Source organism: Chlamydotis macqueenii, chromosome 2, assembly GCF_036417535.1.
Source record: "Chlamydotis macqueenii isolate bChlMac1 chromosome 2, bChlMac1.mat, whole genome shotgun sequence".
Classification (NCBI taxonomy): domain Eukaryota; kingdom Metazoa; phylum Chordata; class Aves; order Otidiformes; family Otididae; genus Chlamydotis; species Chlamydotis macqueenii.
Genome location: NC_141557.1, coordinates 14,904,146 through 14,917,126, shown reverse-complemented (window position 1 = coordinate 14,917,126; position 12,981 = coordinate 14,904,146). Strand labels below are relative to the sequence as shown.

General features: G+C 38.7%; 1 protein-coding gene across 4 annotated transcripts in view; it reads right to left on the bottom strand.

Moving 5' to 3' along the window:
* Nucleotides 1-12,981, bottom strand: part of NRP1 (neuropilin 1) — a 112,394-nt gene that overhangs the window by 20,732 nt on the left and 78,681 nt on the right. For all 4 annotated transcript variants that reach the window (XM_086742001.1, XM_086742002.1, XM_086742003.1 and 1 more), the window contains exons 8-11: nucleotides 10,505-10,660; nucleotides 7,538-7,682; nucleotides 5,641-5,972; nucleotides 951-1,095 (exon numbers count right to left, since the gene is read on the bottom strand). In XM_086742001.1, coding sequence (XP_086598127.1) covers nucleotides 951-1,095; nucleotides 5,641-5,972; nucleotides 7,538-7,682; nucleotides 10,505-10,660 — 778 coding nt within the window. The remainder of the gene's footprint in view (nucleotides 1-950; nucleotides 1,096-5,640; nucleotides 5,973-7,537; nucleotides 7,683-10,504; nucleotides 10,661-12,981) is intronic.

The window sequence follows — 12,981 nt, the reverse complement described above, 5'->3', positions numbered from 1 at the left end:
TTCACTAAAAAACAACACAGAACTCATCAGTTCTCACAGCTAATGCCTCCCACTCTTCCGCCTTGGGGGAGAAATGGTGAGAAAGAAAGGGAGGCAGAGCAGTTGGTTCCATTCATCTTGGGAGCCTGTTCAGCTACTTCTATACGAGGTATCATATGAAACCCTGAATAACATCGTTTGTTATTCTGTGTATTGCTAAGCTGTGTGGTTTACAAGCCATGCCACTATACCATCAGCCATCAGATAAATTAATGAAATTCACATAGTCTTACCAGTAGTTATCTATGAAGTTAAATAATTACTGTTTATATAACAAGAATCAAAGCTTGACTTCATGTTACAGTCCAAGGATAAATATCTAAACTTTGCTTTTCTTGGTCTTTCGTCTCCTACATACTCTTGCAAAATTAAAGCTTGGTAAGGAACAAAGAAGCCCCCTCTGCCTCCCAAAAAGAAACAGCACAGAGCCTGTCCAGCTAAGTAATCTTTGCCCGCCATAGCGTCTGGTGTGACTTTCATGTCCTTTGAAGGAGCAAGGGATGTAATTACTACATTTAGTGCAAAGCTCCCTCTGCATTCTCAGAAAACATCTCTTCCAGGGTTGTATCATGGTATCATAAAATATAAGTTCCTGTCTTAATTCTCTCCTAATAGCTCTACGCTTCTCGAAAGTATAATCATAAGGCTGCTTAAGGGAACAGAAAACCATGTGGAGAATATCACTGTGATTCAACAAAGGAATAGGAGAAAGAATAATATTTGTGCCTTGGGCATATTCAAATGTCTGCAGAAAAGGAACTGATTAGGCCAAAAAACAGCACTAATGGCAGTCATGGAAGCGAGAGTCCAACGTGCTGCCTGTACAGACACAGCAGTGTTCAGCAGTAGTCCAAGTGGAGAATGTATTTATGAAAATAATAAAGTGCATTCATCTCTAGCAGAGCAATTACCTTCGAGTTCACAGCCCAGCAGCTCCATTCGCAACCCCAGTCCTCCGTGTGTGGCTCTCTCAGGGTAGACGCGGATGAATCTCGTCAATATAGGTTCAAAAGTCCGCAGTTCAGGCGTGTCATAGTTGGTGTTGCCTTCAAAAGTCTGCAAAGCATGACAAATGCTACTTGTTAAAAAAAAAACAACCCTATTTTCAACACTCATCTTTTCCGCTTCGTTCTCTAGTCTTTGAATTAGGTGAGCAGTAGGCCAGATTGTAACCACTTAATAAGTGTCAAGCATTCCTATCGTAAATGAGAATGGAAAATACATAGTTAAAGCTTCTCGGAAAAGTAATGCATTTCATTTTTCATAAACTCAGTAGCAACCAATCCATCAGGGTCATAACAAGAGCTGAGTGTTTAATGAGACATGTTTTTAAATGACATTCTGATCTGGGGTTTAACTGGGTGACATTTTCAACACTTCTCAGGGAAAAAAAAAATGGCTGAGGTGAAGATCCTGTCACCTTTTAAGTGGTTACAATAATAATCCAACTATTCAAGAGAAAATTTCAATCTGATTTCCCCCAGTGACAGAGTTTCACAAGTTGTAGTTATTTCAAAAGGCATAAATTAAACTCCAGGAACAGTAGCTGCAAGAGTTCTTCCAGTCAGTCTGCTATTGAATAAGAGTAAAAAGAAAGAAAGAAAGAAGAAAGCTGCTTCCTGACAAAACTGCAATATAATCTAACAGGCAAGGCAGGTCAGCAAATGTACATTTCAGACAAAAATCTCTTCTCTGTGTTGCACTCTGGGTTCTTCAGCCATAATGCAGCTCTCAATGGCATTTGTTTGATACCTTCAGCTTCTCTTGTCAGTGATCTTTTGCATATAGAACAAGTTGTAATTTGTACTTATAGCAACACCTTGGGTGCCTTCATGGATATGACTGGTCCTTACAATGAGTTAACTGCACAAAGAAGCAGTCCTTGCCATGAAGAGTTTATAACCTAGGCAAAAGGAGCTATTTTTACTCTATTTTATGATAAAAAATGGCTTCGGAAAATAATGTAGAGAATACTCTAAGGAACAAAATATGAACATGTATATAACAATGAAGTAAAGTATTTTCAACTTTACTTTTCTATGCATTAGTTAAATGGTAAAATATTTTAAAAGATCTTATTTGAACTAGTTCAAATTTGGGATTATAAGTGCTATTTATAAGATACTTTCAACTCATAGCTGGGAAGCCTGAAGCCTTCTTCAGGAAGAAACAACCAGATGTCCTTCATTTTGGATGAGAACAAAACCCAATCTGCAATGAACTCCTCCTATTGATCTGGGGACAGATAAAACAGAGGCCATGGAAAAAACTGTCTGTATTTCACAGGACACAAAACCAGCACTGGCAAAACTGAGTGTTGCTTGTATTTTCCGTGCAGTCCTAAAAGTCTTGCTTGTTTTTACTGTATACTTCTGCATTATGAATCAATGGTCGACAACGCCTTCTGGCTGTTGGTTGGAGTGCTAGTCACAAAAGCCAATAATGATGGGAGACCACGACCAACTAAATTTAAAAAGTAACTTCAACATTAATGCTTCTGTTCCTATTTCCTAGGGAAGACTGTGCCTCCAACGTGGCTTCAAGGGGCACTGGTTGACCTGGTATTTTGCCAGTGCTTGGAAGACAGTTGTCAAGAATTCACACGTAGATAGCCTGTCAGATCCAATTAACATGCAATTACATATTATTAGATTTGAATAGCAATATAGTGCAAATGATCAGAAAAACTACCTACCATATAAGAAAGAATGAATGCCATTTTATGTGTAAAAAGTAGACAGACACATGTATCTGAGGAATCTTTGCTTCCTTTTTAATAGTAGTCTTAATAGCAACATATAATAATGAAAACTGTTTTATAAAAGACATCAGTACTGGAGTACTGACACATAGACATTAGAATTCAATAGGCATCTAGAATTATATTGAATCATAATTATATTGAATCATTGTCCTTTGTAGTGCAGAGCTGCCTGTGATTCAATTTTGACTGTTCATTTAAAACACGTACTGATATTCTCTGTGGGGGAGGAGAGAGGAGTATACAGTAAAACTTCACATTAAGAGTGTCTTTTATACGGGCTATGTCACAAATTGCTTTACTTCATTACAAAGATAGGTTATAATAAATAATAGCTAAACAAAAGAGAAGCTAAACTGTTGAGATGAAAAAAGTCTTCCTAATATATTTTAAAATCAAAATAAGCATGGCAGAAAATATTTAAAAGATTGTTCCAGAATAGTCAGAAGTTTCTTGTACCAGAAATGTTGAGACGAGGTGTAAAAAAACCAAAGAAAGTCACCAGTAGGTAAGTGGAAGGAGAAAAGAAGTAAGAAAGAGAAAGAGGACTTTATGGAGTAAGCTCGAGTAAGACTATGGGGAAGAAATACAAATTGTATCTTGAAATGAAAATGGGGTTCTGCATGCTTGTTTGAGGATTTCAGTGATGTTAGCTCCTTTGAGTGCTTGAGCTGGGCTAAAGGGAGAAACTTTCTGCACATTCAAAAATAGCAGAGATTGGCTCAGGCACAGAAGAAAGAGTTATGGTACTCTTAGTGAAAGGAGCTGCAGGCATGGATGACAAGATCATGTTGAGAAACAAGGTGATGTTTAATCCTTTGGACATATTCTGTTATTTTGTTCAGCTTGTCATTGCTCTTTTTTTTCCCTAAAATGCAGTTGTTTGTTTATTGGAAGTCAAGACTTTAACCAAGTGAAACGATGTGTTTCATTTCATAGAACAGGGCTGTTTCTAATCCACATTCCTGCTGTGACTCATTACAGCATGCTGTCCCATCCAGCTCCACTTGTATTTAAAAATACTACATTTCAGTATTAACATTTAAAGTCTCTTAGACTCCCAAATCATAGGATTTATCAGATTCTCTTTAAAGAAAACTTGTGCTTCAGAAGAAAGTTTATTAAATGTCTTGAATTTTTGGGAAGGATTATAATTATGCCACAGGAGATTTGAATTCCAGGCCTTTCCATTCCATTAATCTTGAAAGTTAATTTCTGGTAGTGATGAACTCTGAGGATGGGCTCAGTGCATTAGTTAGTGCACTAGTTTTCTTGTCAAACTGCTAACTTCTGACAATGATGGCAAGTGCTTGTATTAGAAAACAGAAAGCCATGCACCAGACGGTGCACTGCTTTGAAAGCATATGGCATTATTTTTTTCCCTCATTGAGCCACAGTGTAGAAGTACATGTCAAAACAACATCTATTTTAGAAAGAAAATGGTTAGATCCCATTGTTGATTTACACTCTCTTCACACTTTATGATGAAGTCAAAACTCATGGTAACAAGAGAAAGGAGCTGACTGCAAAGGCTGAATTCATTTAGTTTTAATCCCCAAAACAAATGATGAAAAGTGATGAGAAGCGAGAAAATGCAGACATATTCAGTGAGATTAAAACAGGAGAGAATGAAGTCCAATATTTACCAAATGTGCCTGGAAAAGCTACATGCCTGGGCCCACTCAGTTTTTCCTTTAAGGAAACACAGGTTGGTCCAATGGATGAGTCTACATAGCAAAACAGCTTTTACATCTAATTTTCAGACTAACGCAGCTGAGACGTGAAGCAACTCTCAGGATTCCCATCTGCCAAGCACCACACCGATTTGCCTTTTGAGGGCACATTTTTTATATATGATTCCCTAATCATTCCAGTACTGCAGCAGCAGATCCTGAACAGGACTGCGTGCCCACTGTTTTCGTCAAGGAACAGGGCAGGAGGACTAAAAAAAGATTATGGCTCTGGAGGCAAAAATGCACTTTGTGAGCAACAATAACAAAATGGGATAGAAGACCTAATGAATGGGATTTGAGGTAAATAAACTAAACAGTCATGTCCTGAAAAGCCTACATTCAAAGACAGACCAAAATAGGTACATCCCCAGAAACCTTTCTGGGCCACTCTCATTTTCTTTTCCTTGGTATCTAACCCAGCAATTTATTTGGTCCTCCTCTGTAAATGTCTTGCACATTCTGCTTGGACCTATGAACCAGCTGCGTTTTTCTCTCAAGCAACCTCCAAGATGCTTTACTTGTGACAATACAATAGTACTTTTCACTTAGGATGGGATAACATCAAAACCACCATCACTTTATTTCAATGGGGCTTGGATCAGACCATTACGGAGAGCCTGTGAAGCTCTCAGAGCAGTCTACAGGCAGTTCAGAAATCTAACAAGTACCCCATTGAGTCACATCATTGTCATTCTACAGCTCAGACAAAAAAGAAGCAAAGGAAAAGTAACTTAGTGCCTCCAATAAGTTTGTTAACTGTCAGTGGTAAAACTGCAGAGGAAACCCTACTTTTTCGTCAGTGTTGTGTATTATGTTGGACAGGATTTTACAGTAATGTAGGGGCCACAGCAGCACAGCACCCTTGTCAGAAGTCCAGTCTGAACTAGCTGTTGAATAAACAACAGAGGCAAATGTCCTAAGGCCAGCTCCTGCCCTCAGGCATGGGACAGTTCCCACAGCATCCTTTCAGGGTTACTGCCCCAGGAGTCCTCCTACTTGGCTTCATCCCAACTGTGCGCCTTTTCTAAGGCCAGATATAGATGCATACAAATTTAAAGCGAACCTTTTTTTAATGCAATCTTTTCAGTGCAGAACTTTCCTCCTTACCTTTATCTTCTTCTTGCTGGAATCCATGATCATTTTCCAGTCTGATTCATTGTTGCTGTAGCCAATTTTGAATTTTTTCATGAATACTTTGTTTTCTCGGTGCTTGCCTCCTTGGATAATTATGCCCCTCACTTTTTTTTCCTCACCAAGGTCTATTTGAAGCCATTCATTTGTATATGGATGAGTAGTTGGCGGCAGCGCCCAACCTGAACGGCTTGTTATGAGGCGAGCATTTTCTGGAATCCAGTTTCGATCAACTTGAGTAGATGCAGTAATCTGAGAGTCAGGAATGAGCCCAGACACCATACCCAGCATCCCAGAACAAGGATAATCTACCGAGAGAAAATTAAATAGTTAATCTGAATGAGCCCAAAACAGAAACAGGACACATCAGTCAGCTCAACTATGATAAGCAATTACTTATTTCTTTCTTATATCCAAAATAATCTCTTTGGATGTGTGTATAATTTTAATTTGCTCAAACTTACACATCCTACTTTTGGCAGGAAGTACCAAAATACCACAAGTATTTCTGGCTTGATGAGAACCAAAAGGATCAGAAAATCCTATTCTATTCCTGTTTTCTATTCTTCTTGTTAAGGCAAAGAGTGCAGGGTTATATCTGAATTTGTGAACATATCCCTAGAGAAAACTTCCCAAATCAGCCAAAACCTAGTTGCAGATTACTTAATTTTGGTGATTTTGGAAATGAAAATATTTTATACATTCTGTGAAATACAATTTATTGCTGTACTTGAGATTTTCTTATTGTATTTCTTTTGTCTCCCAGACTTTTTCAAATGACAGAAGCTAAATAGTTGGGGTTTTTTTTTTGTGGTCCCAGATAAATATAAATTTGAAGTAGGAAAAAGTGCTAGGAATGAAGATTTCCAATACAGTGTGTAACAGCAGTTCCACTGAGATTACCTTTATCTAATCTGAAAAGATTTCATAGAATGACCTGGAAATCTGTAACATAGTAATCAGTAATCTTATTTTCCTTATGTCCTAAGAAAGATTTTCAAGACTAAGAAACACCTTAAGGGAAAAAAAAAGATAGATATCCATAGAACTATTAAAAATTAGTGCCAATGAACTGTATTAAGTGCTATAAAATGGTACTAGATACTTTTTAGAAAAATCAGCTTTGTAAAAATCATTAACCTTTTCTTTAATCTATAACTTGTTGTATTTTTACTTTACATATGAAAATGGCTCAATTTTGTAAGAGTTTTAGAAATCCTAAAACTAGAAAAAAGGACTTGTAAAAAAATGCCTGCTTGTGCCTGTTTTTTTTTTTTTTCAAAAACAGTATTTTGATGATAATGAATGCCTTTTGCTGTCAGTTCAGAAAGCACTTTGGACAGTTATTTTGGTAGCTACATTCTGGTACTGATCACTAGTGAGAACCTGACAATGTATGTCTAGTTGCCTGAATAGGCTTCAGATCTAAGTGTTTGCACCTTGCAATGCTTTTAAATCCAGTTACATGTGTTTGTTTCTTGGGAAACCTGCTGAGAACTGTGTAAAAATAGCAGGCATGAGAGAGAGGGACTGTAGGTTAGGAAGGAAAAACGAGATGGGAATTTGCAAAATACCTGTGTATCTCAGGTATTTTGCACAAAGCAAATAATAAATAATGGCAAGAAAAGTAATTAAACATTTTTTATTTTTCACTTCTTAAAGATGAACACCTAAAAGATAATGCCAGAACAACATCCAGCTGACAGCAGATGTTTGGGTTGTAGTGTTTTATTTTCTTTGGGTTTTTTTTTTTTTACATTTCTACATTCAGATCACAGTAGGAGTAGTGAAGATGCATTTCACTCATAAAAATAAAACCCATAGTACAGGGACAATAAATGCCCTCATTTTTAAAATCCTTCCCAAGACCAACCTGTTATCTTGCAGCCATAAACTTCGAATCTCAGTGATACTCCATTTTCCCAAGACACAGGTCTAATTCGCACAAACCGTGTTAAAACTGGTTTGGCAAAAGGTCTGTAAACAACCTCAGTGGGATTGCTATTCCCTTGAAACACCTTTGTGTGGAAAGAAAAAATACATATTTGTTAGGCTTTCTCTTAAATGTTTATAACTCTGTTTTTTACACATAGTTATGATACAAGGTCTAACTAGCATTATTTTTGGGGGGCATAAGACAAAAGACTTGCATGGGGAACCATTTCCTTAAACTCCTAACACAATTTTTGCAGACACATAAGCTTGGGGAGGAAAAACAAAGATGTAAGGTAATGATACTAACTAACACTTCCCAGCTGCAGAGTCCCACAACACACCATAGTGCGGCAGAGCAGACGAGGAGAGCTCAGGGCTATCTTGAGAGCAGGAGCTCACCTAAATTCAACAGGAATCTGTCCACTCCCTGCCTATTTTGAGGTATTCCTAATGCCCAGATCTATATACAGGAATGACATACACTAGTCTTTGCCACCCAAGGACTGCTGTGTCCTGGGAGAATCCCTCAATGCCTCATTAGGGCAGTTTTATTCCTCATACACTCATGGAGTGAGGCAAAAAGCTAAGAACCTCAGGCCAAAATTAAAGGTTTGGATAAAAATCCGATCTAGAGTCAGCATAAAAACATGTATTATTTTGCTGTTCTTGGGCTTAAGGGTTTTGCAGAGTGTATCATGCAAACTTTGCTTTGTTAACCTTCCACTTATAAATCCTTTTTAACAAGTACTAGACTTTCTTTCTCCATGCATACTCAGATGGAAGTTTATTTAAAACCTATATAGCAGGCTCTAAGATTTTCTCTGCGTCCCCTGAGGCTAACAGTCAAATTAGATGAACAATGAGACTTCCACAAGAAGGGACAGGATTGTGCTGTGCTTTCATGTTGAGGAACCTGCAGACGTGCTCCTTCCTCGCAGAGCCGAAACCTTGCAATGTTCTAATCCAAAGAAGGAGATTCAGCTTCCTGCTTCTTCCTCACGTAGAGACAACCAATTTCCTGTTGTTTTCCATGGACACAAACCCCTCTCCTTTTATGGGAGATTCTCCCATTTCTTACACACACTGTCTACTTTCCTGTTTGTTACTTGCAATAACTGCACTAATTTGGAGCGAAGGCCAGCAGCGCACAGCTGCCAACTCATCAGGCCCAGTTATAGCTCAGGTAATTTAATATAGGAGTTTCATATCCAGTAAGAGATTTTAAATGGAGCTACATTTCTTGTCAGCTACTTTTTATTTTTTTTCTCTGAGAGGACCTGCTGCAGCTTTCTCAAGGTCTGCATCTGACAGGGAAAATCACTCTTTTCTCAGACGTACACAAATCCTTCACATGTGGTCAGCGCAACACTCGTGTAAGGCTGCCTTGCAGAGATCTGTGGCTGCCTGCTTTTGTAGTTCCTTCAAAGGCCAAGTATCCTTAACTTTTCATTTGAATAAAGGTAGTAGGAGTTTTTTCTTGTCCTGATCAACAGCAAAATATTGTCATTTTAGAAACCTGATTTTTTTAGAAACCCTTTGAACAAATAAGACAAGTTTAGGAACTGTTCTTTACAATTAAGGACAGCGTGTACAATAGAAATTAATGTAAAATATACTCTTGGAGAGTTTACAAATTGAAGTTGGTAATGAAAATCAGGCATGGTCTGACTTTGAAAGAGGCATTTGTTCAGATTACGGGAACCAGAGCCAGGAAACCCTGTGTCTCATACCAGCCACAGCATTAGTTCCTCTTGTGACTTTGGGCAAGTCAGTTATTGTACCTTTATAGATCATTACACAGTGCCCACATTGTGGCATTTGACCTTCTAAAGTTCCTTCTTTGTAAAACCAGGATAATACCTGTCAAAGAGAAGCTTTCAGGATTCATTTTTTACTGTTTTACAAAGTGCTTCACAGAAGAAAGATGCATGCATTAAACACTGCTACCATTTTGATTAGATAAATGTAGTGTACTTGGCATAGCACTTACAGATGAATCAGGGACAAACCAGTAACCAAATATTTAGAATTCGATATGGTTACACTGATAGAGTTTAATATCACATAGCTCTTCTGGGTGTTCACAGAAGGGTCACAAAAAAGCTATTTTGAAGGGAGGTACCACAAAACCTTTCCAGTTGCATCAGCCCCTTGGCAGCCTCTGGGGATGCTGCTCCTGGGCACATCCTGAGTGAGGTGGGAAGGGAGGCACAGCCTCACTGGGACTATTCATGTGAGAGTTGGAGCAGAACTGACTTCTCAGTAACGAGCTTTATGCTCATGGTAGCGGATAATGAAGATTTTTCTTATGAGTGTCTAGAGCTGTTTCATTGGGAGGTCACAGAGAGCAAATCCTGTGATAAATGGAAAGGTGATAAAAATCTATAAGGATGGAAAGATGTGCCTAATTATCTGTCTGCATGACCCCCATCACTGAGATGCCTGGAAGTCTAACAAACTACTAATGACTTGCTAGCACTCCTGCAAGACAGCGTGGCTATGGATAGGGAGCTGAGGTGCTGACACACTGCCTACCCAGAGCTTCACTGCAGATACATGTTTTTCAAAAGGTTCCCCATAAAGTTTTTCTCAGGGTCACATGGAAAATCTCTGGCAAACTGGGAAACAGCAGCATACTCCAGACCCAAACCACTCAAATGATGATAGGTGTAACAGATGGGGCAGCACCTGGCACCCTTTTCAGCTGCTCTAGGCTTTGGAGAAACAATTTCTGTAACACACTACTACTGAGACAATCGCTATCTTTCGGATTTGGGATATTGTTAACTCTGATCATGCTGATTAAACCTATGATATCTTATTCCTCTTTTTTTTTTCATAACTGAGAATAGTCAAACAGTTTAACAGCCTATTTCTTGGCTGAAGATAGGTAAAAAAGACTTACAACAGGCTTGTTTCCCTCCTTCAGTGTGATCCAGTCCTCTCCATTGGAGCTAACATCTACACGGTATGTTTTCAGATAATATTCTTTCCTTGTTTCTTTTGAGATGGCTCCTTGGGTCCCAATTCCAGAAACAAAGCGGAGAAGGCCTAGATCTACCTGTGGTAAGGAATAAATTGGGACGTGAGGACAATCAGTTCAGAGCCTACCAGTAATGCAGAAGTGACACTCCCTCTACCCCACCCTGTTTTACAGAGATAATAAGGGTTTTATATAAAGGAAATTGCAGTGTATTGTTGATAATAATGTAGCCATAATCTCCTCTTTTGTAAGCAGAGTAATCACAGGAGACGGGAACATTTGCCTAATTAGCCAGGAGGGCTATACACATGGCAGAGAATTATCTCTCCTCTATGGGAGAGGAACCAGAGACCCCATCAGTGGGACTGGGAACCACCAGACTGCAGAGAAGTTCCTAGAGAACTTCTTCAAGGATCAGTTTGGTGAACAATCTTACTTAATACTTTCATTAACTACCTTGTGTAGATGCTATTTAAATTCGCTGAGGACACAAAGCTGCAAGGCATTGTCAATACAAGAGGAGAGTCATGCAGCAAGAACTGAATGACCCTGAGGACTGGAGTATTAGAAATGGAGTGAAATTTAATAGTACAATATCAAAGTCATGCACTTGGGGAACGACAACAAGAATCCTGCTAAAACCCAGGAGCTCATCACTTGCAAACAGAAGAGGAGAAAAGAATCCCATGGTGTATTAGTTAGTCACAAGATAATTAATAATCACTGTGTCATTTTCTTGGGAAAAAGGCAAATGAGTTGCTTGTACCATATGATGTAATTGAAGAAAACAGAAAGAAGCATTAACATAAGTGCAATAATTCGTTTGCAACTGTCAAATGTAAGGAACTTTACTCATTAGAAAATGATGACATTTTGAACTTGCTGAGAAATAAGTGCTATGGTGTACACATGAATGCGTGTTAGAGGCCTTCTCTCTTCACTCATTCTCTGTCCTCCTTCTCTCATGAAGTTACATTGCAATCAAATGGACAAGTGATGTAGGTTAATCTTTCTGTCCCCCAGTTATTTATTTGTCATCCAGATCTGTTTCCTTATCTAGTTCACTGTGTGGTATCACAGAATATGTATCAGCATAGCTGGGAGGATGATGTAGGGTGCAGGAGTGCGGCTACTCAAGTCAGTTCTGCTGGCAAAATAAACCTTTGTCCTGGGGCACAAGTCCAGATGCCAAATGGCTGAAACTAGGCACAAAATTTTCTCACAGCCAGGTTGGTGACCACAGCTTTGAAACACCTGCCATTTCCTTACAGCCTTTCTTTAGCCATAACAATAAGCCAATTAAAATAAAATTCATTGCCCTCCTTCTGTGCAGCTACAACCTTCTCTTTGTTTCCTAAAGCAAACCATTTAATTTCAATGTAAAATGACATTATTCACAAAATACTAATAAGAGTAATTTATTCCCCTAAACTTCCATTCTCCAGACTTTAGTAGGATAATAATAAGTTGAATTAACCCTTCTCAAGTGAATGTCCCATGAATGTCTTAGGCTTTTTCATTATTTCCAAAGTATGCAGGATGCAGAATATACGTCCCGTGTCCCACAGGCATCCTTTTTCCTGGATGTATGTCATATATCCAAAGGCGCTGGAGCGGTTAAATCAACATGCTCTGCATTCTCTCTCAGAGGGCTGAAGGAAGTGCTATTGAGGACAGAGTGGCTGCCCTCTCAATGTCCATGTCATATGCAAGGCATTTTGAAATCTCCCAACACAAGAATAGCAGCCTTGTGTGCGACAGATAGAACCAGCTTTCAGGGCAAAGCCCCTGCCTCTGCCCCAGTTTTTAAGGCTGATAAAGTCTGTATGTAACATTTTAGCCCTTGTCTTTTGGGGTGAAATACTGCAACATTTTGTTTTATCATGACAGAAAAATTCAGTCTTAAAAAAAATAAAAAAAATCCCAGCACTACCTTACAAAAACAATCAAGTGATTTAAAGCAACTAGAGAGTCTCAGATGTTAGATTGTTGCAATCTGAAAGTTAATGGGGGAATCTGGGCATCATTGCGCTGAGCAATCTCAGCTTAACTTCAAATGCTCTCCAAACTGTACTCGGCTGATTGTAAAGTGTGCTGTGCTGAGTTATGTCCAATACCACATTCACTTCCAGGATGAAGTGCACTTGAAAATCTGGAAGTCTGAGGGAGTGCAGAGTTAAGTTATTTAAATGATCTGCTTCTCTTACAATTTGAAACAGCTCTTCAGTTTTGAAATGATTAGGGTCCCAAGCCTGTACCATTCCAACTGATTTGAAATGATTCTAGTAGGGGCTTTTTAATATACAGTAAGTACTTCATTGTGAATAAAGTCAAGCAATGGCCTATTACAAGAGTTCTAGATATTTGAAGCCAAGCTAAAATTTAACATCAGGGGGTTA